Below are 27,450 nucleotides of genomic sequence, written 5' to 3' on the forward strand. Positions count from 1 at the left end.
TTGTTCAAATAGATAAAAAAGAAATATTATAAATCTTAATAGAAAATAAATTTTGTATTTATATGATGAGAATAATTAATAATATATTATATATAAAACTATAAGAAAAACAATAATATATATATAGAGAGAGAGGGGGGGTGAAATTATTATGCAACATTTTTACATTTGTACAACTAATACAACTCAATCTCAACCGTTCATTTAATTTAATGAATATGTAATTTTATAAAAGTTTTGATTGTTTTTTAATATAAAGTATTAATCACAATTAATAAACTCTAGTCATCTTCCATAAGTATTCAAATCAAAATAAATAAACTCTCATCATTTCCATAAATATCATAATTAATTGGATTATATTGGTTGTAGAAATGTGTTCGATTTACACCAATAGCAAAGAACCAAGAAACTTGAGTTTTAAGATAAACACTTAAAACCAATAAACAAAACTACAAATTTGACAGATCATAAGCCATGAAAAGACAAAAAAAGATGGGTTTTAGAATAAAATTTCAACTGCTTACTCTCTTTCTTGTCCAAAAACTCATATTAAGGTTGAATTAATACATGTATATATATTTAAAAAAAACCAATAACATATTAATTCAGAACATATTATACAGTGCACTTTGGACAGCCTAACCCCAAAATATATAGTATATATATTAATAAATAACTATAAAAGTATAAATCGTAAATATTATAAATATTTTTCCACAGTATATATAACATATAATAATATAATTAAGTCAAAAACTATTTAATATTGGACTCATTTCGAAGGTATTAACGAGACGATTATAATTGTGTAACTTGTTAAAATAAAAATGTATTTTTTAAACATGTTTTAATTGATATACGATTATGTRTATTAATTTGATAAATGTTTAAAATGAAACATTTAAAAGTAAAAGATGTAAAGTAAATTAATTAACTAATTATAGGAGTATAAAATGTAAATTTAAAATTATAATTTTTAAAAAAACCCGTTGTGAGAGGGTAAGGGGCTGTTTGGTAGGCTCTTAATGGTTACATTAAGAGCCAATCGCTGAATCGGTCAGAGGTTGCGTGTGTTTGGCAAAAAAAACAACAACCTCTTAATGGTTACAAACACCTCTTAACCATTTTGCACCTGGTGCTTCACTCAACCATTCAGACATCATTTGTTCCATCATTACCCCTCCCACCCCTCTCTTCCAGCGTCGCCTTCACCGTCTCCATCCAGAGTTCACGTCGCCTTCCACGAGTTCACGTCGCCTTCCATCTCCGCCTTCACCGTCTCCATCTCCGGCCACCTGCACCGTCTCAATCTCCGTCTCAAATCATAGAACCCAAAAATCAAATCATAGAACCCTGCACCCCTCTCTTGTTGGTCACCGGAACAGTCGATCGAAGCTGGCGACGGAGAGGGATGGCARAGGCGGAAGGCCTGAGCGGCGGCGACGGAGGGGAAGGCCTGAGCGGCGGMGACGGAGGGGAAGGCCTGAGCGGCGGMGACGGAGGGGAAGGCCTGAGCGGCGGAGACGGAGGGGAAGGCCTGAGCGGCGGAGACGGAGGGAAGGAGAGATGGTAGGAGATGAAGGGGGCGATGAAACTGGAATGTATATACATATATGATTTTTGTTATTTATAATTTAATTTAAATTATTTAATATTATTGAAGGTTAAAATGGTAATTTGTTATCATTCAGAAAACATTTACCAAACAACCATATTTCATTCAACACTTAACCATTCTGACCCTCTTAGCCATTCTGACCTCTTAACTATTCTGCACTAAATCATTCAGCAACTGCCAAACAGCCCCTAAGTGTATGTGAGGGTGTGAGTGTATGTGAGGAGAGGAGGGGGTGAAAAAGTGATATAAAGAATATCTTTGTCATTTAGTATTTTAAGATTTAAGACTTTTGTTAAATTTGCTTTATAAAATAATATATATATATATATATATAAATAATAAAATGGAGCACCTAACAACGCATCTTCACAGACCAAGAACTACGAGATCACCCCTTTCATTCTAGGGTGACGGAGGATCATACCATTCGAGCCTTTTTTTTCATGCTTTTCCCCGAGGTCCGGAGAAAGGATGATCCGATCCGCAAGGACCATGATTGGGAATTGTTTGATCGTCTTCCTCTGAAGAAGAGGCAAAATAGAATCAACTTGAATTAGGGACCACTATTCGAAATCTTAGTGAAACACTGGATTTGTTATCTCATGTCGGCTTTTCGCCGCTACTAAGAAAGAGATTCACTTCTTAAAATATCCTATATACGTAGGCGGAAACAGGGGAAGGGGCCAGATTTATACTGACGGGAGCAAGAGTAACAATACAGTTTATAATGCTACAGCATCAGGTATAGCAAGCAAAATCCTACGAAAAGAAAAGGGGGGATATGAAATAACCATAGCGGATGCATCGGATGGACGTCAAGTGGTTGATATTATCCCCCCGGGGCCAGAACTTCTTGTTTCAGAAGGGGAATCTATTAAATTTGATCAACCGTTGACAAGTAATCCTAATGTGGGCGGATTTGGTCAAGGAGATGCAGAAATAGTACTTCAAGATCCATTACATGTACAAGGCCTTTTCTTCTTCTTCRCATCTGTTATTTTGGCACAAATATTTTTGGTTTTATATATATATATATATCATATGCAACTTTAGTAATATAAAATCTACAAGAAAGCATAATACTATTACTACCAAAAAGATACAAATTAATCAAAACAAGGATGGTACCTGATTGGTTTGACCGTGGCTCCAAAGGTCAAAAGTAATAGGAGGTCTCAGGTTCAAATCCAAAAAGGAATAAAAATTCTCTTGTGGCCACAGATGTTCAAATGCGATGACTTCAATCTATTTGCAAAACAGGTAGTCGCCCTTGAATTAGTCAGCTCACATAGCAGGTTGGATATCCAGGTTAATAAAAAAAAATTAAATCTAACAAAAAAAAATACTGATTTCAAAGATGTATGTCTCCAAAATGTCTAAGGGGAGACGAATGTGGAGCACATGGAAGATGTTTATTCCTTAACCTAGGGATATATAAAAACAGTCTAATATGATCTGATTAAATCCAATCTGTTAAATCGTTAACCCATCAATTAATAAAGTTGAAATAGGGTTAGGACTGATTTAACTCGACATAACCTAACGTGTTGTTAATATATAATTTTGATAAAATTATATTTATATTTATATACAATATAAACCATAAATATAAAATTATTTTTATATTTAACTAGTTTGAGCCTCGTTCTCGTTTTTGGAGTACTTTTTCCTCGTTTTTTTTTTGCCTAATTCTCGTTCTCTATTTACATGCAATTACTATAATATAATAAAATCAAATTTATAGGACGCTAACAGCTTCTTGATGTCACAGTAGACCACTTTATAAAACTTAAATTAATATGACCCAAGTCTTTAGGACCAAACAGTAAAATGTCATACCTAAAATGTGTTGTAATAAGCTTATAAAACGTTTCTGAATGTATTAACAAGTTTTTGAGGAAACTTTTTACTACAAAATGTCGTATTAATTATTTTACATGACATGTTTGAGAAAATGTCATGATTTTTGTTATAAGACACTTGTTTTTATTAGACTTCTTTTCAAATAATGTTAGCTAATACGACAATATTTGTTTATAAAATTACAATACGTTGCCTAAAAAGTCCTGTATACTTATCACAAATCTTTAAATAGAACGTTTTATTATTTGGTTATATAAATTAAGTCTTACATAACAATCTATTAGAAGATTTAGACATTTTTTACTTCCTGTAGACCCAATTTTATTATAATATATCTACCGTAAATTTAATAGCAACAAAAAAAATTGCATCAAGTTATGCATACAAATGGATGAGACTAAACAAAATATAATCATATAAATATGCACATGTATATCTTTTGATTGGGTTAATTGAGTAAGCATCAGTGTTGTTGGTGTGTAAACATATTTTAATTCATATTACCTATTTATTATATGTATAAGATTAAGCCGAGCGATAGACAATAATCCTAAGTCACCAAAAAAATCGAAGATACATACTTATATAAAAGAATGACGACAATCCGTCAACTCAACCCAACCTGTAAAGGTTAGGTTGGGTTGTAAGAGTTGCGTTGAGTTGGAATTTGTTCAAGTCGTCAAAATTGAGTTGGGTTGTTTAAAAATCTCCAACCGTTTTGCATCAACCTTCAACTATAACTACAACGTTCAAATTCATTAGTAAAATCGACAGTTCGTGCATCAACGTTCAACTAAAACTGCTATACCACAATCTTCCAATTCTAGTTTCAAAAATACAATGCTCTTCAAAAAGCAATCGAGGTTCAAATGGTTCCATTGCTCGATAAACTCGTCTTGGCAAAGTCGACACCGGCTTCTTGACCACCACCACCACTCTCAAACTCCTTTATCAACTCGGGATCGACATTTTCTTCTGGTTCCCACGTTGCTTCTTCAGTATCGGTCCATTTTACTAAATACTCGTTTTTTCCGTCATCACCGTCCCTCCGCCCTAACACGCCCTCTGCCACTGCATACTCCAGCCCTTCTTCGAAATCTTTAATCAGGTCCTCCGCGATCAACTTAGCTTTGATCCAATCATTATCTCCACCGTCCTTCCATTTGACCAAGTACTCAAGATTATTACCTTTCCCTCTCCTCTCCATAATCTCCTGCACCTCCGCGTACTCGAATATTGCCCCCTCTAAAATTTTAATTACACTTTCTAACCCTAATCTTCTAGCAAATTGCACTGGGTTCCCCTTAGGTGTTGCATTTAATACTTCACGGGCCAAATCTAACGGCATCCGTCCTCTATCATCTCCGGCCTCCGGATCCGCCCCAAACTCCACCAACAACTTCGCCACCCCCGGCCGGACGTACCCCGCCGCCATGTGTAACGCCGTCAAACCTCCGCCGTTATCACGGTGGTTCACATCAGCGCCAGCCTCCACTAACGTTCTCACACATGATTCAGATCCGAGACCCGCCACGAAGAGTAGAGCTGTTCGGCCGTCGTTATCAACAGCATCCACGTCTCTGCCGTCTGCAGACTCAATAATCTCCTTTAACGCCCGATCGTCGGCTTTCTTTGCGGCGATCCACCATGGGTTTTCGTACTCAGCGACGACGTCACCGGCGATTAAATTCGCTGGCACCCAGGTCGGCGCGTGGTCGTCTTCCCATTCGATTAAATACTCCATTCCGGCACCGTTTTCGAGTGCTCTACTCCCGATGATTGTTTTGACTTCTCCGTAGCTTTCATCTTCATCATAGTCGGCGAATTGAGGTGGGTCTGATTCGGATTGAGGGTGGTTTTCGACGGCGGAGGCAGAAGCGGAGACGGAAAGATTGAGGGGATGATGAGGTGGTGGAAGACGGAGGTGGAAGGAGAGGGAAAGAGGTGATGAGGTGGTGGGAAGGAGTTTAGGAGGGAGTTTGAGGGCGGAGAGAGATGGGTTAACGAAGAGAGCGTCCATTTGACGGTGGCGGAATGACGGTGGAGATGCGGTGGATATTGATGGGAAGAGGGAAGGGTAATACAAGAAATATGATCGGATAAGAAATCCCATCCAATTTTCTCATGGATGGGCCTTCGGTGTTTTGGGATAAGGCTATTTTTGTCATTTAAATAAAAAAGATTTGTTAAAAAACACTTTCTTTTTTTATTTTTGAGTAAATTACAGATTTGTCCTTGCGGTTTACGAAAATCCTGGGTCCTAGAATTTAACAATGGTAAACTAAGTCCCGTTAATGACCACCTGTATTCCTCTCGTGAGGATATTGTCATTTTTTTCCGTTGTCTTTATGAAATATTGTTTATCGTATAAGCGTATAAAGTATGTATACAATCTATTAACTTTATGTGTTATTTCAAAAAGAAAAAAAATATAAGTCAAAAGCCTAAACAGTAAAACACTACAATTTGAAAATATGTTTAACTCGCTATAGGTTTTGAAGTTGGATGGTGCTGGTGGTTTCAGAAGTCGTAAACATCAAAAAGTACTAGAATCCATATGAGAGGAAATAGAAGCAAACTTTAACGACTTGCATAAACAATGTTTTGGTTTTAGATACGTTATCGAGTAAAAAAGATAGTGCATCAACTGTGGTCTACAACATCTTCAATTACTCGATGCATTCTACAGTTTCTCTTCCTTTCCATACTCCAGATACGTGAAGTGGCTCTTCTATCAACACCTCTTATTGCTCTATAAATCTTACTCCTCTTTCCAATCCAAAATCGTCATGTTTACCCACAACGACGAACGCTCTGTCAACCTTTTGAAGTTTAACAACCTAGAAGTCAAGTGATAACTCGTTTGTTTTCCCAATCACGGTGTGGTTTGCTTCTGCATCTGCTTCTCCATGTCGCAGTCAATTTATCTTGCTTTTAGTTTAGACTTAGGGTTTTTTACTTGTATGTTTGTATTATATACAGTCTACTGTGCAATCAATTGTCCCGGTTCTTAACCTATTTACATGTTTTTTCTTGGATTCTTCAATTTTGGTTTTTGGGTTTCGTTTATGCTTCATCCTCTTCCTTCATTGTTCAGTTTTGTTTTACAATGACGTTTGATGGGGTTGACGGTTATGAATTCACGGATTGTGTACATTATGGATGGTTATTTGCTATTTTTACATGATATTAAAGACTTCTCGAGTTCCTTCATTGGCCCCCTTTCATTTTGAATCTAAATTTAATCTACTAACATATTATAAAGTAAAATAAATGTTAGATTATGATCATTTATGGATAAGATTTGGTGGGATATTAGCAATTCTTTTAAAAGATTGAAGAGTATTAGTTTCTCATTTTATGGTTCTCGAGTATTTTAGGTCGAGAAAGAAGAATGTGGAAAGGAAGAAGGGTAAAAAGACAAAAATGCCCTCACCTGAGGAATACGTAAGGTTACTCAATGGAAGAGATGTAATTCTCGTTAGGTCCAAGATCAAACCCAAATTGCAGGGACTAAAACCAATGCTTTCTATCAATCACATGGATGGACTTCGTAATTTACTCTACGTGGTTTATCGCACCATTTTCCTTTCGGTTTTACCATATTTTTCAAAGCCATACCCGTTTATCATGTTGGTTCTGGTTTTATAACAACTTTAATCTAACCATTAAAAAGAAACTTAAGTGACGAGTCTCGATGTCCTCACGTGAGTATTGTGGTTTGATGCATTAACACTTATGCATAAGGGTTAAATGCTTGTGCTGTCAAGTAAGAAGTTTGAGGTTTCTATCTTGAATAATAGTGAGTAGACACTAAAGATTGAATAGAAACCATGAGACTAGAACTCAACTAGAGAAGGACGCTAAGATTCAATATTTTTGAGGCAAAACTCGACGGAATAGACATTAAAATTATTAAGGACTTGAGGTCACACTTGTTATATTGAGCACTAAAGTCAATAAATCTGAAGTGCAGTTCAATAATGATACATGACCTTTTTTTTTTGTGTTCCACCATATTTAATGGAACCGGGTCTCCCTGTCACAGAAAAGTGTTGTTTTTGGTATTGAGTATTAACCATGTTTTCGGTGATATTTTGGGTATGGGGTGTTTTTATTTATTTATGATTTATTGCTTTGGTATATTGAACTTTATCCATGTTTTTATGTATTTTGGATATTAAAGTTTTATTCATGTTTTTAGTATTTAAAGGTTAAACGATTATTCACATTTTGGGTGAATATTGGATATTCTTTCCAAGTTAAAATGAGTATTTTTGTTACCGAGTTTCCATTACGAAAAAGATTGTTTTGGGAAAGATGTTGCTTTTATGCTAAATACATTTCATTTGAGAAATTATGATTTAAATAACAACTTTTCACTTTTACCATTTTACATTATATTCTCACCCATTATTCAGTCAGAGATAAGTGTTTAATAAGACGTGTTTTTGGAGAAAAAAAAAACAAACACCGCTAAAGAATACTAAAAATGTTGGGTCTTTTTAACATTAAAAAAATCAATTTCAACCAAACACTAAAAAACACAATTTAATAATAAATAAACATATTTATTTATTATTATAAAATTTCATTATAACTCAATAATTATGATACATAATTATTTTCTATAATTAATATAGAAAATAATAGAAATTGACTTAAATGACTATTTTTCATACTTAAAATTTGTTCCTGATTATTTATCTTTCAAATTTATCAAAATATCACTGATTTCGTAATATCTAGATCACAATATTAGCTAGGTCTGTAATATTAGCTAAAAGACAGAAAATAAAATCCAAATTCAACCAGTTTACAGTCGCAATTGCAGATTTGTGTTGGATTTGGATTTTTTTTTGTCTTTTAGCTAATATTGTGGACCTAGATATTGCGGAAATAGTGACATTTGAATAAACCTATGAGAGAAATGGTTAGAAGACCAATTTGGATGTGAAAAATGGTCATTTGAGTCAATTTCCTGTATTTTTTTTTAACAATGACAATAGTTTCTAGGTCCACTATCAAAGGTTATGCCTCATAAATTAAGTTGACCACGAAAGTGAGTGTTTACGACTTAAACCATCTTTTTACGTATTTACTTAGTCGTAAAACAAACGTCTAAAAAAATATGTTGATGATAAACCATATTTCTTATAATTTTAGATATAGTAAAATTGATTATATAATGATAAAACATTAAATAGAAAACCGTAGACTGTTTTAGATCCCTAATGAGTCTAAGGGGCTGTTTGGTTCATTTTTCATTAAGTCATGTAGGGTGTGTTTGGTACGCAGATAGGACAGGACAGGACAGAACAGAACAGGACATGACAGAATATAACAGAACATGACATCTATTCAGCGTTTGGTACCCCCAGTGAGTTGTTTAGTGTTTTTTCAGTAAATAATCAATATAAATGTTAGCAAATACAGTGTGCAAAGTATAACTTACATCAAACCACTGCTACTTGCAAAAATACATTTGCAAAAATACATGATTTCATAATCAACTAATGATATATGAAAAAGATAAATATAATATAAGCGTCAAGAATCCATTATCGAAGCAAATCTATATGCATTTCATACTAAGAAAAAAAACTACTACCAATAAGCGTACAATCAATTAAAATGGATTAAATATCAGATAGTAAATAAAATATAAGCATTAAGAAAACAATTTGGCTAGTGATCACTCCTGTAAGATCAAAATCGAATATTTACTGCTCCGATCAAGGGAAAACATACAAAACTCATCGAAAACAACAAATTGCATGCGTGAACCTTACGCAATACGTTCGACAGTGATAAAATCAAGAAAACAATTTATGTAATTTATTAATTTATAATAGAATAATTATTTTTTATAATAGAATATATCATTTGAAATTTTCGTCAAAACAATTAAAATGACACCAAATAAAAAGTTTATGTGGTTTTCTATTTTTATTTTTATCTCTTTTCTACATTATTTTTTATTATTAATATATAATAAATTACATAAATTAATAAAAATATAGAAACCGTATAAAAATAATATTTTGAAGACAGTAAAATGAAAGTTTAAGAAACATAAATACAATAAATAAAATTTAAAGAATGAATAAAATGTAAAAGAGAGGTCTATTTGATGTTTTAGAAGAGAATTAAGTTTTATTTTGATGTTATATTGGAAAAATATAAGTGTGTTCCACCTTGTTCCACCCTGTTCCATGAGATAGGGGTAGAACAGGCCTGTTCCACTTTTTTCCACTTTGTTCTTGTCTGTTCCACATAAAATTCTTGCCAAACATGGGACATGGATCTCTGTCCTGTTTTGTCATGTCCCTGTCCAATATACCCAACGCACCCGTATGGATAAAAATGTATGTATTCATAAATCTGTTTATATGATACTTGATAAAGTTGTTGTTCGTTTGTTATGTTGAATAAACAATCTGAATGGTGAAAATGACTATTTTACCCTTTTTTTATATTAAACAATTTGTAAATCAAATTTTAGAAACAAAAAAGTGAACCAAAAACCTAGATACAAGATCTTTAACCAGAAACCAAATAGCAAAATAACAGATGTAACCAAACCAATCGATTAAAGAACAAATAACAAAAGAACAATATCAAGATGAAGAAGTCTGTATCCTCCAAGTTTTTAACCCTACGAACATGTTGCGCATCCCCAAACCAGAAGGGGTAAACAAGAAGTCGAATCTGTCTCCTTTAGTCAAGTTGCAGACGATCTTTCTTCCTATCTCCGAGAACAACAATCCAAAAGAATAGTGCAGAAACTTAATCATTTAAAATGAAAAAAGTTTAATAGTTTTTTCATTAAAAGAAATAATTCAAATACTTAATCATTTAAAATGATATAGTTCGTTGGTTTTCCTAAACTTTTCCTTAAAATACCATATAAAACTCCTGCAAGACCATTAACAATTTTCATGATTGTTATTCAATGCCTTTTGAATTAATCGAGTATACACAAAACAATCCAAACGTTTGTGATCAAAAAAGAGAAATTGACTCAAATAATCATTCCATCTGTTCAAATTGATCTCTTATGCATTCTTCTCTCGAGTTTACTCAAATGTCACTACGTCCACTATATTGTAGATCTGGCTAAAAGACAAAAAAATTATCAGACTCAGGCGGCCAGGTCCGCAATTACTACGGATAGGTCCGTAATTACGACGATCCCACTTGCTAACATGGTGGAATTCGATTTTTTTGTTTTTTAGTCAGATCTGCTGTATTGTGGATGTGTATATTATAGATGTAGTAGCATTGGGTAAATATTATGGATTACGTACATGAATATTACGAACGTAATAAAATTTGGATAAAAGAAATAGTTAGAAAATCAAATTTAACGGGTGAAAGAGCTATTTGAGATAATTTCTTTTAAAGGAAAGAAAAAATACAATGACACGACACCGGTGATTGTTGCAACGTGGCCTAGAATTGCAGTTCTTGTTTCATAACAAGATAAAACACATGTGACATGTTTGATAAGTGGTAAAAGCTATAAATAGAAAATTATATTTTAGGGGATTGAAATTCCATTAAAAGAAAGAGATCAAAGTTTTTAGAGAAATACTGAAGTGGTTATTTTTTTTATTGACCTGAATATCCAACTTGTTATGTGAGACGATTAATTATAGGGTGATCACCTGCTTTGCAGATAGCCCGGAGTCACCGTATTTGAACCTTCTTGACCACAAGATGATTTTTATCATCCTTGGATTTGAACCTGAGACCTACTGATATTTTTGACCTTTAGAGTCAAGCTCAAACCAATCAAGCACCACCCTTGTGGTTACAAGTGGTTAATTTTTGAGACAAGACAAACAAAAACCATTTAATGCAATAAAACTCTGTAATGTTTATGTTGTTTAGTTAGTTTCGTAATGACATTTGTATAATTTTTGGAGAGAAATGACTAAGAGGTGAAACCGTGCGGTCAAAATGATTATTATCAATTACTATGCATATAGCATGTATGTATATGGGTCTTAACCATTTGAGAAATTCATTGTTGTAATTAGGGGTGTTCAAAAACCTGACCAACCCAATCCAACGCGAAATAACTCAATCCGAAGCAACCCGATGTTTAATCGAGTTGTAAAAATTTCAAATCGTATGTATTGAGTTGATATTGAGTTACTATTATTTGAACCCCAACCTAACCCAACCCGATGAACCCGATATCCTTTTATTTCTTGGATTTAATATGATTGTTGAATTTATGTTAATATATACATTAGACAATTACACTATCACGTACGCTCTTCACATATACATCTTTTCAATCTATTCACATCTCTATAAACCCATTCGTATATATGTTCGGTAACTGTAAACATATATACGTAAATTGAGAAAATTAACTCAATGAGATATACGTAAGAAGTATGGATAAATGATTGATGATGAAAAATAAATTATGAGTAGAGAAATAACATATTTAAGGTTAGAAGAATATTTTAATGTACCAAAGTATCAACCCGACTAACCCGATCAACCCATATAGGTTGGGTTGGGTTGCACTTTCGTTTGGGTTGAGTTAAGATTTTCCAAACCGCGAGCATTAGATTGGTTTGGATTGTTCAAATGTCTTCAACTAATAGTTGTGAGAACTATTGCTGTAAGGTTTTGTTTTACGTGATCTTTTTTTTAATCTAAGACTATTATTTAATATCTAGATTAACATATATTTATTTTCAATATGTTTGTTTCATATGTATTCAATTCAAATTCACAATGTGAACATTTTAGTTGTATATCTTGTTTCAAACGCATAAAAATGTTCTCATTATAAAACAAACATATGTGAAACAAATATATGTTAATATATATATATATATATATATATATATATATAAATCATGTGAAATCTCATACGATACATCAGTTCTCAGTGTTATCAAAATTTTATGGATTTTTAATGAATGTCATACGTATTAATATAAACTATAACTTATAGAATAATATACGGGTATATTTATATATGTGTAAAAATATTAATATAACTTATAATATAATATTATAAATTATAATTTTTTAATAACAAAATTATTTAAACAATATTTAGATTAACAGTTTTACCCTGAAAATCTGGAGATCTTTTTAATTTTTTTAATAAAATAATATGAAAAATATAAATTTCTGTAACTTGGTATAAAAATATAAATAAAAGTGGTAGTTGTTAGACCATCCATATACTCCTTGCAAAGCAATTGCAAAAGCAATTGCAAAAATGCAATTTTGTGCCACATAGGATTTCACTTGCAAAATTTGCAAGTCAATTTGCAAGCCACGTGGCCCACTCACTTCCCTCCAAAACTATTTAAATAAACTATTTTTAATAATGTTAATATATTTTTAATGTTAATAATTTTAATAATGTTAATATATTTTTAATTACATTAATTATATAATAAATTAAATTATTTTAAACATTAAATTTTATAATTACATAAAATTACTAATACATAAAACATGTTATTAATTAAAAAATAATTAGAATGTATATATAAATAATTTATAAAATAGTTAATAAATGTTGTAATGGGGACCACTTGTGAAAGTGTAGGTGACGTGGCACAGTTGAAAGTGTTGTAGGTGAATTGCATGTGTGTGAAAGATAATTGCAAAAGCTGATGTGACACAATTGAAAGTATAAATGGATTGCAGGGATGTGGATGGTCTTAGGGTGACGGCATAAAAATAGACTACAAGATTCGTAATAGACTACAGAATTTTTATGACTACAAGATTCGTAAAAGACGACGACTTTAAGTGGGAAGGATCTTACTCTCACACTCCTCGCTTTCCGTGGATGGATTTGCACCACCTACAGCCACCGTTCATCGGAAGAACAACAATGGAAGATACCCAACGTACTTCTACAACACCCACAGAAACAGTCAAACAGAATCAAAGACTGGTGTTTGCTGTGAATGGAGAACGCTTTGAGCTGTCTACTGTCGATCCCTCAACTACACTACTTCAGTTCTTGCGTTCTCAGACTCGTTTCAAGAGTGTTAAGCTCGGTTGTGGTGAAGGTTTGATTTGCAATCTCTTTTATTAACCTATCCGATTCCTGGGTTGCTTGTCTACTGATTTGTTCTTTTTATGTTTTTGTGGGCAAATTTGTTGGCATTTTTGGAATATATTTTAATTTGTAAATGTTTAGTCGACGGATTGAATTGGAGCTGAGATTGCAAAGTTTAAACGTTGATGAAGATTTAGTACCTTTCAACCTTTGTTTTAATGGCGATTACGTGTATCCTTCATAGTATTTAACATGAATGAAGTTGAAGAACAGAGGATGACTGGTCTTTAGCTTGGATCGTAATCAAATTTTTGTGAAACATTCGATTTTTTAGAAGATCTTACAAAGAGCAATTGTTTGAGTTTGATTTGAGGTAGGAGAAGAGTTGTCGGTTTGATCACAACCTGTTTGATAAAATAACCAAGTGAAGCACCACCTAGCTATCGGCCCATATTCAATGCGATATGGGAATGGAGAAATGATTTTGTGTTCTGGGATATGTCATAAAGATATTCAAGAAAATCAATCTTGTTAGCTAAAAGCATACATCCAATAAAATAAATGAGTTTCATGGTTCAACAAGCATACAATTTATGCAATGGTTTTTGTTGGGATGTTTTTGACCCTTTATTTCATGTCAATTTTGAACCCTTTGCATATTATGAGTTTCACAATTGTAGGTGGTTGTGGTGCGTGTAATGTTCTTCTGTCCAAGTTTGACTCCACGCTCAAACAAGTTGAAGATTATACAGTGAGTTCATGTCTAACACTTCTTTGCAGTGTGAATGGGTGTTCGATCACTACAACCGAAGGGCTTGGTAGCAGCAAAGACGGATTTCATTCCATTCACCAACGTTTTGCAGGGTTTCATGCGTCTCAGTGCGGCTTTTGTACTCCAGGGATGTGTGTTTCACTCTTCTCAGCACTTGTCAATGCAGAAAAAACCCATCGGCCAGAAGCCCCTCTTGGTGTATCCAAGCTCACTGCCTCAGAAGCCGAAAAGGCAATTTCTGGGAATCTCTGCCGCTGTACTGGTTATCGACCTATTGCTGATGTCTGTAAAAGTTTCTCAGCTGATGTTGATATGGAAGATTTGGGGATTAATTCATTCTGGAAAAAGGGCAAGTCTTCGGATGCCAAACTTCAAAAACTACCATTTTATGATTCAAAACAGATATGTACTTATCCCGAGTTCTTGAAAAATGAAGACAATCCCCCACCACTTTTGAAGTATCAGAAGAGATCTTGGTATAGTCCACTTGCTATGGAGGACCTTAGGAGCCTGTTGGAATCCATTTCAGCTGAAAGTGATGTGATGGTGAAGTTGGTTGCCGGTAACACAGGCATAGGTTATTATAAAGAAGTGGAGCACTATGATAAGTTCATTGATCTCAGGTTTATCCCCGAGCTTTCTACAATTAAAAGGGTTGAATCACATCTTGAAGTTGGAGCAACTGTCACGATCTCTAAACTCATCTTGGCTTTAAAAGAAGAAACAAACGATGACTCATGCTCAGAAGGGGTAATGGTGTTCAAGAAAATTGCTTCCCATTTAGAGAAAATTGCTTCTGAATCCATCCGAAATTTAGCAAGTTTAGGTGGGAATTTGGTGATGGCACAGAAGGGGTTTCCTTCAGATATTGCCACAGTACTTCTTGCTGTGAAATCAAAAGTTGCTGTCATGACCGGGATAGAAAAGGAATTTCTTACATTAGAGGAGTTTCTGGCAAGGCCTGCTTTAGATTCAAGAAGTGTTCTTTTAAGTGTTCATGTTCCATTCTTGAAATCAACCAAAAATGGATACTTGGATAAATCTAACACTAAACTGGTATTTGAAACTCATCGTGCTTCTCCACGTCCTCTTGGGAATGCATTAGCTTATTTAAACGCGTCTTTCTTGGCTGACGTTTCTACATGTGATAATGGCGTTGTAATTAACAGCATTCAGCTAGCTCTTGGTTCTTTTGGGATTAAGCATGCAGTGAGGGCAAGCACGGTTGAAAATTATCTTGTTGGAAAAATGTTAACCTTTGGTTTGCTATATGAAGCTCTCAAATTAATGAGGGCTGCTGTCTCCCCTGAAGATGGGACATCCCATCCCACTTATAGGTCAAGCTTGGCCGTTAGTTTTCTGTTTGAGTTTCTCTTGCCGCTAGTGGATGCTGGTGCCTCAAATATCAGCGGTTGCATTAATGAATCCACCTATAATTCTCCAAGAGTGACATTTGATCATGGTGAAAGAACACAATTGTTGTCGTCTGCAAAACAGGTGGTGGAATCAAGCCATGAACATTACCCTGTTGGTGAACCGATCATAAAGTCTGGTGCCGCCATCCAAGCCTCTGGTTTGTTATTACTTGCCTTAATTGATATTTTCTTTGGTTATATAGGATCTTTTCTCAACACCCTTTTCTATAAATGATGGATGGAATGCTACATTTGTTTCTATAGCATTAAGTTAATTCGCAAGTGTTCTCTTTGAGGCCCTTGTTTGTTTTTCATCATCACATATTTTGCATCTCTAGATTCTTGTTTGGAAATTGATAGGACACTTTTGGACTTTGTCCATTTATTCTAAAAACCTTAGGGGCAGGTTCAAATAATAACTGTAAATATTTTGCGAGCTATTTATGCTTTATTCATGATGAAAATTATTCATAATGGATGATGAAAAAGCATGATATTCATGATGAACAATATTCATGAATATTTAGGGTTATTCATCATGAATAACACATGAAATAATATTTATGGTTCTCATATGAAAAAACCATAACTAGCTTATTACTTCAAGACAATGTTGTATCCGACTCATAGCTGAAGTGGCTTTGATCTTACAGGTGAAGCTGTATTCGTAGATGACATCCCTTCACCGTTGAACTGCCTTCATGGAGCATTCATCTACAGCACCAAGCCTTTGGCATGGGTAAAGGGTGTTAAATCAAAGTCCGAGAAAGATTTACATGCTGTTGTCTCATTTCGCGATATTCCAAAAGGAGGGGTAAACATAGGAGCTAAGACCTTTTTTGGTCCAGAACCTTTATTCGCTGATGACCTTACTCAATGTTCTGGTCAGCGTATAGCATTTGCGGTATTTTACTCATATTACACTTTTCATGTTTACTGTACTCTTTGCTTCTTTGCACACACTCTCACTAGTAGCCTGCTAGTTTGTTTCTTTTAATTTTTGCAAGCCTGTGGTCTTCATGCAAACATACATCTGAACCCCCAGACCCTGTAACGCCACCTGATAACCTCCTAATCAATAAAACCATGGTGGAAGTTATTGGTAGCACACCCGTTTGAGCCTATAAAGAGCTCAAGAATCTAATTTTCTATCCATGTGAGACGGGTTGCTAAAAATTGCAATGAAAAGCGTCCATTGTCTAATGGATAGGACAGAGGTCTTCTAAACCTTTGGTATAGGTTCAAATCCTATTGGACGCAATTCTTTTCCAGATATTCTTTTAGATTTCGATATCAAAAATATAAATTTTGAATGATTTGAATCCGAAACGGTTGAGTACCCTTTTTATTTTATTGAAAAAATTATTCAACACACTACCTCTGCATAGGATTTATTGGGTTAGCTTGGTTTGGTTTACAGTTTTCATGTTGTATTGTCTTGATGAAAGTCCTTTTGAGTTCATAAATCTTAAAAAACCATGCCCTCCTTGCACATCACCATGCTGAAAGAAATGAAATTGATAGGTTGCAGATACACAGAAGAATGCAGATGTGGCAGCTGATACGGCCATAGTTGATTATGACATTAAAGACTTAGAACCACCCATATTAACCGTTGAACAGGCTGTCGAGAAATCGAGTTTTTTTGAAGTCCCTTCATTCCTATATCCATCACATATTGGTGATTTCTCTAAAGGAATGGCTGAAGCTGATCATCACATCCACTCTGCTGAGGTACCTAATGAAAAATTGTCATTCCACTTTCAGTTCTTCTCGATTGGAAGTCATTCTTTCACAATGAGGCTTGAGGATTTTTCATTTTAAATTGTTCATTTGTTATTTTCAACTTGCTATCCAGATTAAACTTGGATCACAATACTATTTCTATATGGAGACACAAACCGCTTTGGCTGTCCCCGATGAAGACAACTGCATGGTGGTGTACAGTTCGATTCAGGTCCCGGAGTTTGCACAAAGTGTGATTGCACAGTGTCTTAACATTCCTGAAAATAACGTTCGTGTGATTACCAGAAGGGTCGGAGGCGGCTTTGGTGGCAAGGCAATTAAAGCTATGCCCGTGAGTATCAATTCATATTTATCGCGTAGTGAACACGGTTTGGTTTCGGTTGGTTTTTCGGTTATACACAACCAAACCTGCACGCTTGGTTTGTTGGATATGTAAACCACCAACCAACCGAAACCAAGGCAGTTTGGTGGTTTGATTACAACATGTTTCTTGTACCAACAAGTCTATATAAGTGTTTACCATAAGTTACTTTGGTTATTAGGGGTAGGTTTATAAGAGAACTGTAAATATTTATGGTTCTCATTTGAACTTCCCCATAGTTATCAATACAACAACTTCTGCTTTGTATGTTGATAATATAGGTTGCAGCAGCATGTGCACTTGCAGCACACAAATTACGTCGCCCTGTGAGAACATATCTCAACCGGAAGACAGATATGATACTGGCGGGAGGAAGACATCCGATGAAGATTAATTACACTGTTGGCTTCAAATCTAACGGGAAGATCACAGCTCTACACCTCGATATTTTACTCAACGCTGGGATGGCTCCCGATATAAGCCCTATTATGCCATGGAATATGGTGGGCGCACTCAAGAAGTACGATTGGGGTGCTTTTTCGTTCGACATTAAAGTCTGTAAAACGAACCATTCTAGTAAATCCGCTATGCGAGGCCCAGGAGAGGTGCAAGCAACTTATATAGCTGAAGCAGTGATAGAACATGTTGCGGCTGTGCTTTTGATCGATGTTGGTTCGGTCAGGGAGACAAATTTTCATACGTTCGACAGCCTTCGGTTATTTTATGGCAATGATAGTGCTGGGGAGCCGTTAGAATATACCTTGCCAACTATATGGACTAAGTTGATGAGGTCTTCAAATTTTGCCGATAGAGTTGAAAAGGTAAAGAAGTTTAATCAGAGTAATAAATGGCGAAAAAAGGGTATTTCTCAAGTTCCCATTTTGCACGAGGTGTCATTGAGGGCGACACCAGGGAGAGTGAGTATTTTACGGGATGGATCGATTGTGGTTGAAGTTGGTGGTGTCGAGTTGGGTCAGGGGCTGTGGACCAAGGTTAAACAGATGGCTGCATATTGTCTAAGTGAGGTTCGATGTGATGGAGACGATGCGCTCTTGGAGAAGATTCGAGTCATACAAGCGGACACGTTGAGTATGGTTCAAGGGGGGTTTACGGCTGGAAGCACGACATCGGAAGCAAGCTGTGAAGCAATTAGACTTTGCTGCAAAGTTTTGGTCGAAAGACTCACACCTTTGAAGGAAAAGCTGCAAGATCAAGCAGGTTCTGTTAACTGGGACTTCCTTATTCTGCAGGCTAATTTCCAATCCGTAAACTTATCAGCTAGTTCCTATTTTGTACCCGAGTTTACATCCATGAGATACATCAATTACGGTGCTGCAGTTACTGAGGTAAATTCCATTGACCAATATCATTATCATTATATAAGTTCATTTGGAGTCCCAATCAGCTAGACACAGAACATCAAACCTGTATATATGTAGGAACCTCCCGTTTCTCTGTAAGGCTATTTTAAAGAAAAATTCAAAGGGGTTCTGCATATCCTAATATGGTATAGAGACGGGTCTACCACATCTAGGGACTCGAGACTTTGACACACTCTTTCACCTCTGTTATAGAGGTCGTGTTGGAGTCTCACATCAGCTAGACACGCACCATCAGACCTGTAATATATGTAGGAACCTCCCCTCTCCCTATAAGGCTCTTTTAGACCATCAAATATCATTATATGATGCTAATTATGTCTGAAAACAGGTGGAGGTTAATCTTCTGACTGGCGAAACCAAAATCTTGCAATCAGATATCATATATGATTGTGGGCAGAGCATGAACCCTGCTGTGGATTTAGGACAGGTTTGTGTTCAGGATACTTGTGATGATCTTAAATGTCTAATTATCTGCATCTTTTTGGCAAAATTTCAAGTTCTAAATTGCTTCTTTACCAAAACCATTGATCTTAGTACACCGGATTCCCCTACTTAGGGGTATTTTAGTTAAATGATTAGTAGTTAAACACTCTTATTATACATATTAGGAGCTGAAACATGAGTTGATTTCCAACAGATTGAAGGGGCTTTTGTGCAAGGAATTGGGTTTTTCATGCTTGAAGAATATCTTACAAACTCGGACGGGTTGGTGATCGTGGATGGCACGTGGACATACAAGATACCGACGATTGACACCATACCCAACCAACTCAACGTCGAAATACTAAACAGCGGACATCATAAAAAACGTGTTCTCTCCTCTAAATGTATCTTCACTTGCTTCTCATATGGCTTTCCTATGCACTTTATATGGGTTTTAAGTCTATTGGAAGACATTACAAGAAACATCACTGTATACATAAACCAAACTAACCCTATAAATCTCACACCGAAGTAGGGTGGGGGTGGGGGTAAGGGGTAGGAAGACATTGCCTCTATCGCAAAGGGTAGAGAGGTTGTTCTCATGAATACCCTCGACTTGCAAAACTAAAAGTAAAAGAAACAAACAAGTAGATACAATAGTGGACAAAATAACATTAGAGAATTTAAAAGGATCTATCAACTTGCAAATTTTTATATACGTGCTTTCGTGACATGCAGCTTCTGGCGAGCCACCGTTACTTCTTGCAGTTTCCGTTCATTGTGCAACTAGATCCGCCATTAAAGAAGCAAGAAACCAACTGCGTTCTTGGAAGGGGTTAGATGATGGTCCCGAGTCACTGATCCAGTTAGATGTTCCTGCGACCATGCCTGTGGTGAAGACACTGTGTGGGCTCGATAACGTTGAGTTCTACCTTCAAAGCTTGTTACCCGGTTCTTGAAAACGGTACATTTCTTTACTAATAGAAGTGGCTAGTTTTGGCTTTGTGTTCTTTCTTCAGGTCGATCGATATGTACTTTGTATCATCAATCAGTAAACATTGCAATAAGAGAGATAGAATAAAATCGATCTTTTCCATCATGTTTCTTGATCATAACCAGGGTTCTAAACCAGCGTGCCATAGCGTAAAATGCGTCTCTTGTCGTTATGATAAAGCCGATAACGTTTGTGTTAGGTGTGACTCACGACATGTCGCCTTGAGGTGCACCACGGTGCAGCACGACTTACGTTTTTCTACAAGACGCTACTTCTTTCAATTTCTTTTTAGGTTTTTACAAAAATCAACTTTTTTAGTTTTTATGTTTTATACTTTTAACTTTAGATTTTATATTTTTATAGATTTACCTAATCACATAACTCACAGTTTGATGGATTCACACACTTGACACATCACGTACCCACCATTAAAACAAAGCTGTAGAACTCTTTCAAGTTTTATTTTGTATATCTGATCACACACTCTTTATGTAATACTGGTATACATGATTTTTCTTTTGATTTATTAATGATTTGTTTATTTATTTAGGGGGTGTTTGGGATTGCTTATTTAAAACAACTTATGTTTTTTTTTGTAAAAGTATTTATTAACTTATGTGGTATCAAATCGGAGTTAAATAAAACAGGGTTAAAATTGTAAAATGGTAATAAACAATTTTTTTTCTTATCCAAATACCAGAAAACAACTTATCACCGGTGCCAGACTGAAATAAATTAAAAAACAGCTTTTATAAGCAATTTCAAACACCCGTAACATAAAAATTAAGTGATTTTTCAATATGTCGTTTTAATTTTATTTTATATTAAATTACTATGTAATTTATAAGCTAGTTTTATTAAATATTGATTAATAAAAAATTTGCAAGATAAAGTGAGTTGATATTTGTTTATATGGGTAGGTTTGGTTTAATGTAACGACTCAAAACAATCATATATGATGTTGAAATGGGATTCTTTGTAGTGACGTGGCACATTTTTAAGGAAATATCTTAACAGACAACTGCCACGTACACCAACTCTTTCCACACCTAAATTCACATAATTCAAGCTAACGTGCAACTTCCAATGCAGAACCGTACTTCCATATCGTTGCAAAATGAATGTACAACTCCATTTTAGCTCTGCAAAAAGGTTTTTGCCTACCATCACCTCCCACTTTGGTGGAAATAGTTAAACCCCAAGCATTACATTATTCTTTCCCCTCCACCTTCTCCTTCTCTTTCTCTCCATCCATCTCTCTCTCTCTCTCTCTCTCTCTCTATGTATATATATATATATACACAGACACACACATATACATATAAACAGCACATCAAGCAAATTTCTCTAACCCATCAAGTTAAATGATAGATTGTAGAGAGAGAGAGAGAGATAGAAACCTGAAGAGAAAAAAAGGGGAGGGATATATATATATATATATAGAGAGAGAGAGAGAGAGGTAGTAAGATAATGAAGAATTGGTTGAGGATGCAAATAGTAATGATGGTGATGGTGTTGGTTGTAGTTACACAGTTAGAAGTGGGGTTTGCTATGAAGAAGAGAAGCATGATGATGATGATGATGATGATGGTTGATGGAATTAAGCCAAACTCCATTGAAACAGAAGAAGAGGTTGAACCCAACAATCATCACTGGATTCCAAGAGGATCATGGGAGAGTGGTCAAGGTCAAAATGATGGATCTACTTCCAATGATAACCATGGTTAATGGTTGGTTAGTTAGCTAGCTAGGATAGGAACCAACATTTTTATATAATGTTCATTGTGTCGTTAGTTAATTACTATAAATTACATAGCCATCATATCCCTCTACCGAAATCGAAATTGAAATTAAGATGAGAAGTGTAAAAATGGATTTAGACATTTCGTCATTTTTGATTGTCACTTATCTTCCTTTGATGTAACGGAAAAACAATCACCAAGGTCGCTCAGGTGGTCTACACGACCTCTCCCATGACTTGAGGTCGCGAGATCTAGAAGCTTACACGACCAAGGCCCAATGGGGGACCCAAGGATTTCTTTGAGTGGAAGCATCTTTAAGATGAATCAAAGGTCCGTAAAATCATTGTTTGGTCTAGGAAAAACGTTAACACGGTTTGATCTAAGGAAAAGTCAATTATATTGATTTGAGGAATAAAATACATTGTTCTAAATAGAATCAACCTTGATCCTTAAAATAAATAAATATATGTTGCCTTGAAAGTAAGATAAAAAAACAACAATTTTTAAGATGAATGAACATTGAAAAGAAAAATAAATCATTAAAAAAAATAATAATAATAATAAAATCAAAATGGGAGAAAAATCAAGTAAAAAAAATTGTTTTCACATAGTGATAGTAATACATATAATTGTACTTGAAGTTTGAGTAAATGCTATGGCCATCCTTGAAGCCTAAAATTAAAAGGGATAAAAGACTAAACTTTCAGCTATAATGATTGTAACCAGCATTTAGAGACTGTTTGATTTGAAGTATTAAACATTAATCAATAACAATGAAAATAAAAAACAAAGGAATGTCACTTTGCATTCTCGTTCTTTTATTCATCCCCTAGTTGGAACCAACCAGTCCCTTAGCCTAATTTAATATGACATAATCTGTTTGTCTTCGAAATTATATTGATATACCATATAAGCTCTAAATCATCCTTGCCCTTTCTTTCCATCTAAATTTATCAATTGCTCGTTAATAATTATTAGTTGTGATTTGTTTTATTTCATTAAAGATACTTAGAGCATCCATGATGATGAACCTCTAAGAATCTTATTTGCCATATTTTTTTTCCTTGCCACATCATTATCAAACCTCAGTTAAAACTTTACATTAGAGATTCTTACAAAAACATCATTTTTCATTTTTTAATTTATAAAATGTAATATATATATATATATATATATATATGATAAAATTATAAAATAAATATAATTTATTAAATTTCCGTTATTATTGTATTGGCGTGGATTTATGGATAACGTGAATCTATCAGAATCCGTTTGACAAAATACGAGTTCACTTTTGACTATATTTCCTTGGATGTAGCCCCTACTCTACTGTCTACTCTTTCTTTGTTTGCTCTTTTGTTTTTCTTTTCACATTATACGTTTATTAAAATATGTATTTTATTCAAGGCTACATGATTGATGGGATTCTTTAGTTAAGTTTTGTACGATTGAAATTGTTTCTGCAAATTAATCTCTATTTATAAATTGAAAGGTTTTAAAAACAGGTCTTTTTTATAAAACTTACTCAATATTCTCATTTTTATATCATTAACTCACTACTGGACAATCAGGGGAGAAGAAGGGACCTCAGTCAAAAAGTTAAAAAAAATTACTTAAGTTAAAATTTATTTTTTACAGACCTTACCTTCACTCTCCCCAATATTATTTTTCACGGGATCTCAATCTATAAAATTTCTGAATCCGTCATTGTAGACAATTATATGTACTTGTAAGTTGCAATAAATTCATTAAACTGGTAACAAGTAAATATCACATAATAATAAAATAAAATATAAGAAAAAAAGATTTTAAACTTGCAATCTTAATACCGAATATAATAATAATAAGTAATTGTTGGTAAAATTAAAATGTGAACAAGGTGGGCATGCGGTTGCAGGGAGGGTGAAATAACTACTCCAACGGTAGGGTTCCGGCCTCTGACAGGCGCCGCCTCCAAGGTGACCGGTCAAACTAAAGTCCTATTTAAAGTCTAGTCCCTTTTCATACACTCTTTTACATAAATCGTCCTTTTATTTTTATGAAGTTTTTATTTCACCCCCTTCATCCCTCAATAATCCATTTAACCATGTTTTTTTATTTCATATACCACTCTTTTACATAAAACGTCTACTTTTCAATAATGCATTTTAAAACTTATTTCAGTCTGGCACTGGTGATGAGCTGTTTTCTAGTGTTTGGATAAGAAAAAAAAAATTGCTTCTACCGGTGTCAAACCGGTAATAAGCTGTTTTTGATAAATTAATCATTCATGACTTATGAAAAACTGTTTATTACCAGTTTACAATTTTAACCTTATTTTATTTAACTCCGGTTTGATACCACATAAGTTAATAAGCACTTTTACAAAAAAAAAAAAAACATAAGTTGTTTTAAATAAGCAATCTCAAACACCCCCTTTACTTCAATCATGTGTATCCAATTACAATATTTGTTGACTTTCGATTTTGTGTAGATTCTTAGCTTTCTCACTTGTTTTGCATTGTTTGGCTCCTCAGCTGTTGTTTTTAGTCATTTTTTGGACCCTTCTTTTGATTGTTTCTGTTAAGGGTGTTTATATCTGTTATGTGATTTTAATAATATAATGTCTATAAAAAACTCAAATTAAAATATGTGAAATGGTAAAAAAAAGAAGAAGAAGAGAGTGGAGGGTGATAGGCATGTTTTATGCCCTCCAACAAGGCATTTAGGTCTCACCTCCCCATAAAAAGAGAGAACCACCCTTTCACATTATCATGTGTCCTTTTTTCCTTCTTTATGTTGGGTCCTATTGGATCTTTTTGGACCTCCACATTCCAACATCAATATTAGTTTGTTACTCATCATTTTAAATCAATGTTTTAATACCTTTTATTTCATACTTTAAATATATTATCAGTACAGACCTTACAAGTTATATCAAATACGACCTTGAGTATCGAACATTGATGTTGATTGTAATGATCTGCCATCGAATGTGGCTACAAGAATATGTGATACCACAATGTAATACAATAATGTATATGAGTAACTCTTACGTGAAATTCAAAACACAACTTGACTTAAATAGGCATAAGAATAGGGTGCATATGGGACAAAAATCCCAATCCCCAGTTTATGTCATCGTCCACATTTCTACCTGGAACTGGAAATATGAGCACATTCCCATCCACGTCCCCAACGGGGAATCAGAGATTTTTCCCCCCGTTTATGTGAGATATTTTAAACCAAATGTGTTAATTTATAGAATATCAAATATTCATATGTTAATAAAATCACATCATATGTAATTGTTTGATGAAACCTTTTAAGCTCTCCTTGTTTTTTTTAATGTAAAAAGTAAAACAAGTTATAAAAAATGTATATAAGAAAAATGTTAACATACTATTTTTAAATCTAAAATAAACTAAATCTAATTCTTAATAAATAATATATTTAACTAATGCATATTGTATCCTTAAAATTTAAGATTTTTGGTAAAATGATATATATATTTTATTCAGAGCAATTAATATCTCATTTAGAGCAATTAATATGCATGTTCTAAAACTTAATTCAAATACACAACACACACGTGTGTGTGTGTGTGTGTGTGTTAAGGTATTACTATCAATTTATGATCTTTTCAATTAATAATTAAATATTTTATTCAACCTTTATAAAATAAATTAGATAAAACAATATTAAGTTTTTAGATATTGATTTTAATATTTTATTTTATTATTTATCTCAATCGATGTTATATTATGGTTTTATTTGATTTTGAAAAAACTTGAAAATTTTTAGTTTTTTTTGTGTAATTTTTTAATTCAATTTTTTTATTATAATTTAATTTAGGTTTAATAATAAAGTAATTTATATTTGGTTTAATAATATAATTTTCTTATAAAAATAATTAATTATTTTGTTAGAGCTTGATAATTATTCTAATTACATTTTAGGTTTTTTATATTTTAAAATGAAATGTTTATCCTCTAATTAGTTATGTTTATCTGCAGTTAGTTACGCAAATTCAAACATGAAACTTTAATGAACTGTACTTATGCATAATTTCATTGTAATCTTGAATTTTAAGTAATATGCATTAATATATAGTACTTCATGCATAAAAAATGGTTTTTGTCAAATGTTTTATAATATAGTATAGATAATATTCGACGAAGTAGAGACTTTCGAGATTTATAAGTTTTTTCCTTCGTTTATAACTTTTTTGTAAAGTTTATTGTGATGATGAATTTATAAAAATAGTTTAGTAATATAATTAAGGGTGAAATTATTAAAATAGAATAACAATGAGAGTTAAATACAGTTTTTTTTAGAGTTTTTATTTTAAATATTATATTTAAAAAATATATATATATATAATTTTAAATATCCAAAATGGTCTTAAAAAGAGAAGTTTTTAGGGTTTGAGAAATAAATAGTTGACAATAAGTGACTCTTATCTTTTACCCTTTAAAACCCTTGGGGTCCCATCTTCTTCCCCAATTTGCTTTTACTTTGATTATAAACCATGAGTCACCTGTCACCACCATTGGAGCTAGGCTGACTGATAACTCCCCACATTCTCCCCCTGCTCAATTACCTTTCTACCCCCCTCCTCCTCCTTCTCATTTCTGAAAATGGAGCAGAAATGGAGGTGCATTGTGGTATTATGCAGTCTGTTAGCAGTGAAGATGGTAGCAGGTGCATCCATGGAGGTCTTCAACTTCAAGAACCTCACAGTCCTACCAGGCCAACACCCTTCTCCTGAACTTGTTGCTCAACATCTTCAAAGGTACACAACCACCTTAATTTTCTTTTTAGTCGACAATGTACCTTATTTTACTCTCTTTTTTATGGTTATTTTCCCATATTTCTACTGTAAAAACACTCAAGAAATCATACCATAACAGATGTAACTTGTTGCCACTGCTAAATGCTTCATGGATTTCCACATTTTTAACACAAAAAACTTGATAATGTATGTCATAAGATTTTAACAATAATTATATTATTAAAATACTTTTTAAATTCATACCCTTAGAAAAAAGTACTTTAAAAAAGTTATTAATAAAAATAATATTTCTAAATATTGAAA

At 33.8% G+C, this 27,450-nt stretch overlaps 3 protein-coding genes and 1 non-coding gene across 5 annotated transcripts in view; 3 read left to right on the forward strand and 1 right to left on the reverse strand.

Moving 5' to 3' along the window:
- Nucleotides 1-4,174: 4,174 nt before the first annotated feature.
- On the reverse strand, nucleotides 4,175-5,553 carry LOC112521557 (signal recognition particle 43 kDa protein, chloroplastic). Its single transcript, XM_025130481.1, has one exon. It carries the CDS (start codon nucleotides 5,502-5,504, stop codon nucleotides 4,350-4,352), a length of 1,155 nt encoding a protein of 384 aa, XP_024986249.1. The 5' UTR covers nucleotides 5,505-5,553; the 3' UTR covers nucleotides 4,175-4,349.
- Nucleotides 5,554-13,298: 7,745 nt separating this feature from the next.
- LOC112522087 (abscisic-aldehyde oxidase-like) lies at nucleotides 13,299-20,735 on the forward strand. 2 transcript variants are annotated; one of them, XM_025131159.1, is made up of 9 exons: nucleotides 13,299-13,548; nucleotides 14,219-15,883; nucleotides 16,379-16,629; nucleotides 17,250-17,459; nucleotides 17,584-17,802; nucleotides 18,114-19,178; nucleotides 19,543-19,641; nucleotides 19,852-20,041; nucleotides 20,376-20,735. In XM_025131159.1, the coding sequence occupies exons 1-9, from the start codon at nucleotides 13,323-13,325 to the stop codon at nucleotides 20,594-20,596; spliced, it is 4,146 nt and encodes a 1,381-aa protein (XP_024986927.1). In that variant the 5' UTR covers nucleotides 13,299-13,322; the 3' UTR covers nucleotides 20,597-20,735. The 2 variants fall into 2 exon arrangements, with proteins under 2 accessions (XP_024986927.1, XP_024986928.1); XM_025131160.1 differs by having other exon boundaries at nucleotides 13,460-13,548; nucleotides 14,319-15,883.
- On the forward strand, nucleotides 16,914-16,985 carry TRNAR-UCU. The gene has a single exon. It is a non-coding gene; the product is annotated as a tRNA-Arg (tRNA).
- A 6,241-nt stretch (nucleotides 20,736-26,976) lies between the features above and the next one.
- Nucleotides 26,977-27,450, forward strand: part of LOC112521149 (probable pectate lyase 12) — a 4,386-nt gene continuing 3,912 nt past the window's right edge. Inside the window, exon 1 of the mRNA XM_025129852.1 lies at nucleotides 26,977-27,147. Coding sequence (XP_024985620.1) covers nucleotides 26,993-27,147 — 155 coding nt within the window. The 5' untranslated portion in view covers nucleotides 26,977-26,992. The remainder of the gene's footprint in view (nucleotides 27,148-27,450) is intronic.

The sequence above is a fragment of the Cynara cardunculus genome (assembly GCF_001531365.2).
Source record: "Cynara cardunculus var. scolymus isolate 2C chromosome LG 11, CcrdV1, whole genome shotgun sequence".
Lineage (NCBI taxonomy): Eukaryota > Viridiplantae > Streptophyta > Magnoliopsida > Asterales > Asteraceae > Cynara > Cynara cardunculus.

Bases quoted from the DNA above. Each gene is read 5' to 3' on its own strand.
- LOC112521557 (XM_025130481.1), bottom strand. From the start codon at position 5,504: ATGGACGCTCTCTTCGTTAACCCATCTCTCTCCGCCCTCAAACTCCCT.
- LOC112522087 (XM_025131159.1), top strand. From the start codon at position 13,323: ATGGATTTGCACCACCTACAGCCACCGTTCATCGGAAGAACAACAATG. The intron at 17,803-18,113 runs GTGAGTATCAAT...TTGATAATATAG, and splicing joins AGGCAATTAAAGCTATGCCC to GTTGCAGCAGCATGTGCACT. The intron at 19,179-19,542 runs GTAAATTCCATT...GTCTGAAAACAG, and splicing joins ACGGTGCTGCAGTTACTGAG to GTGGAGGTTAATCTTCTGAC.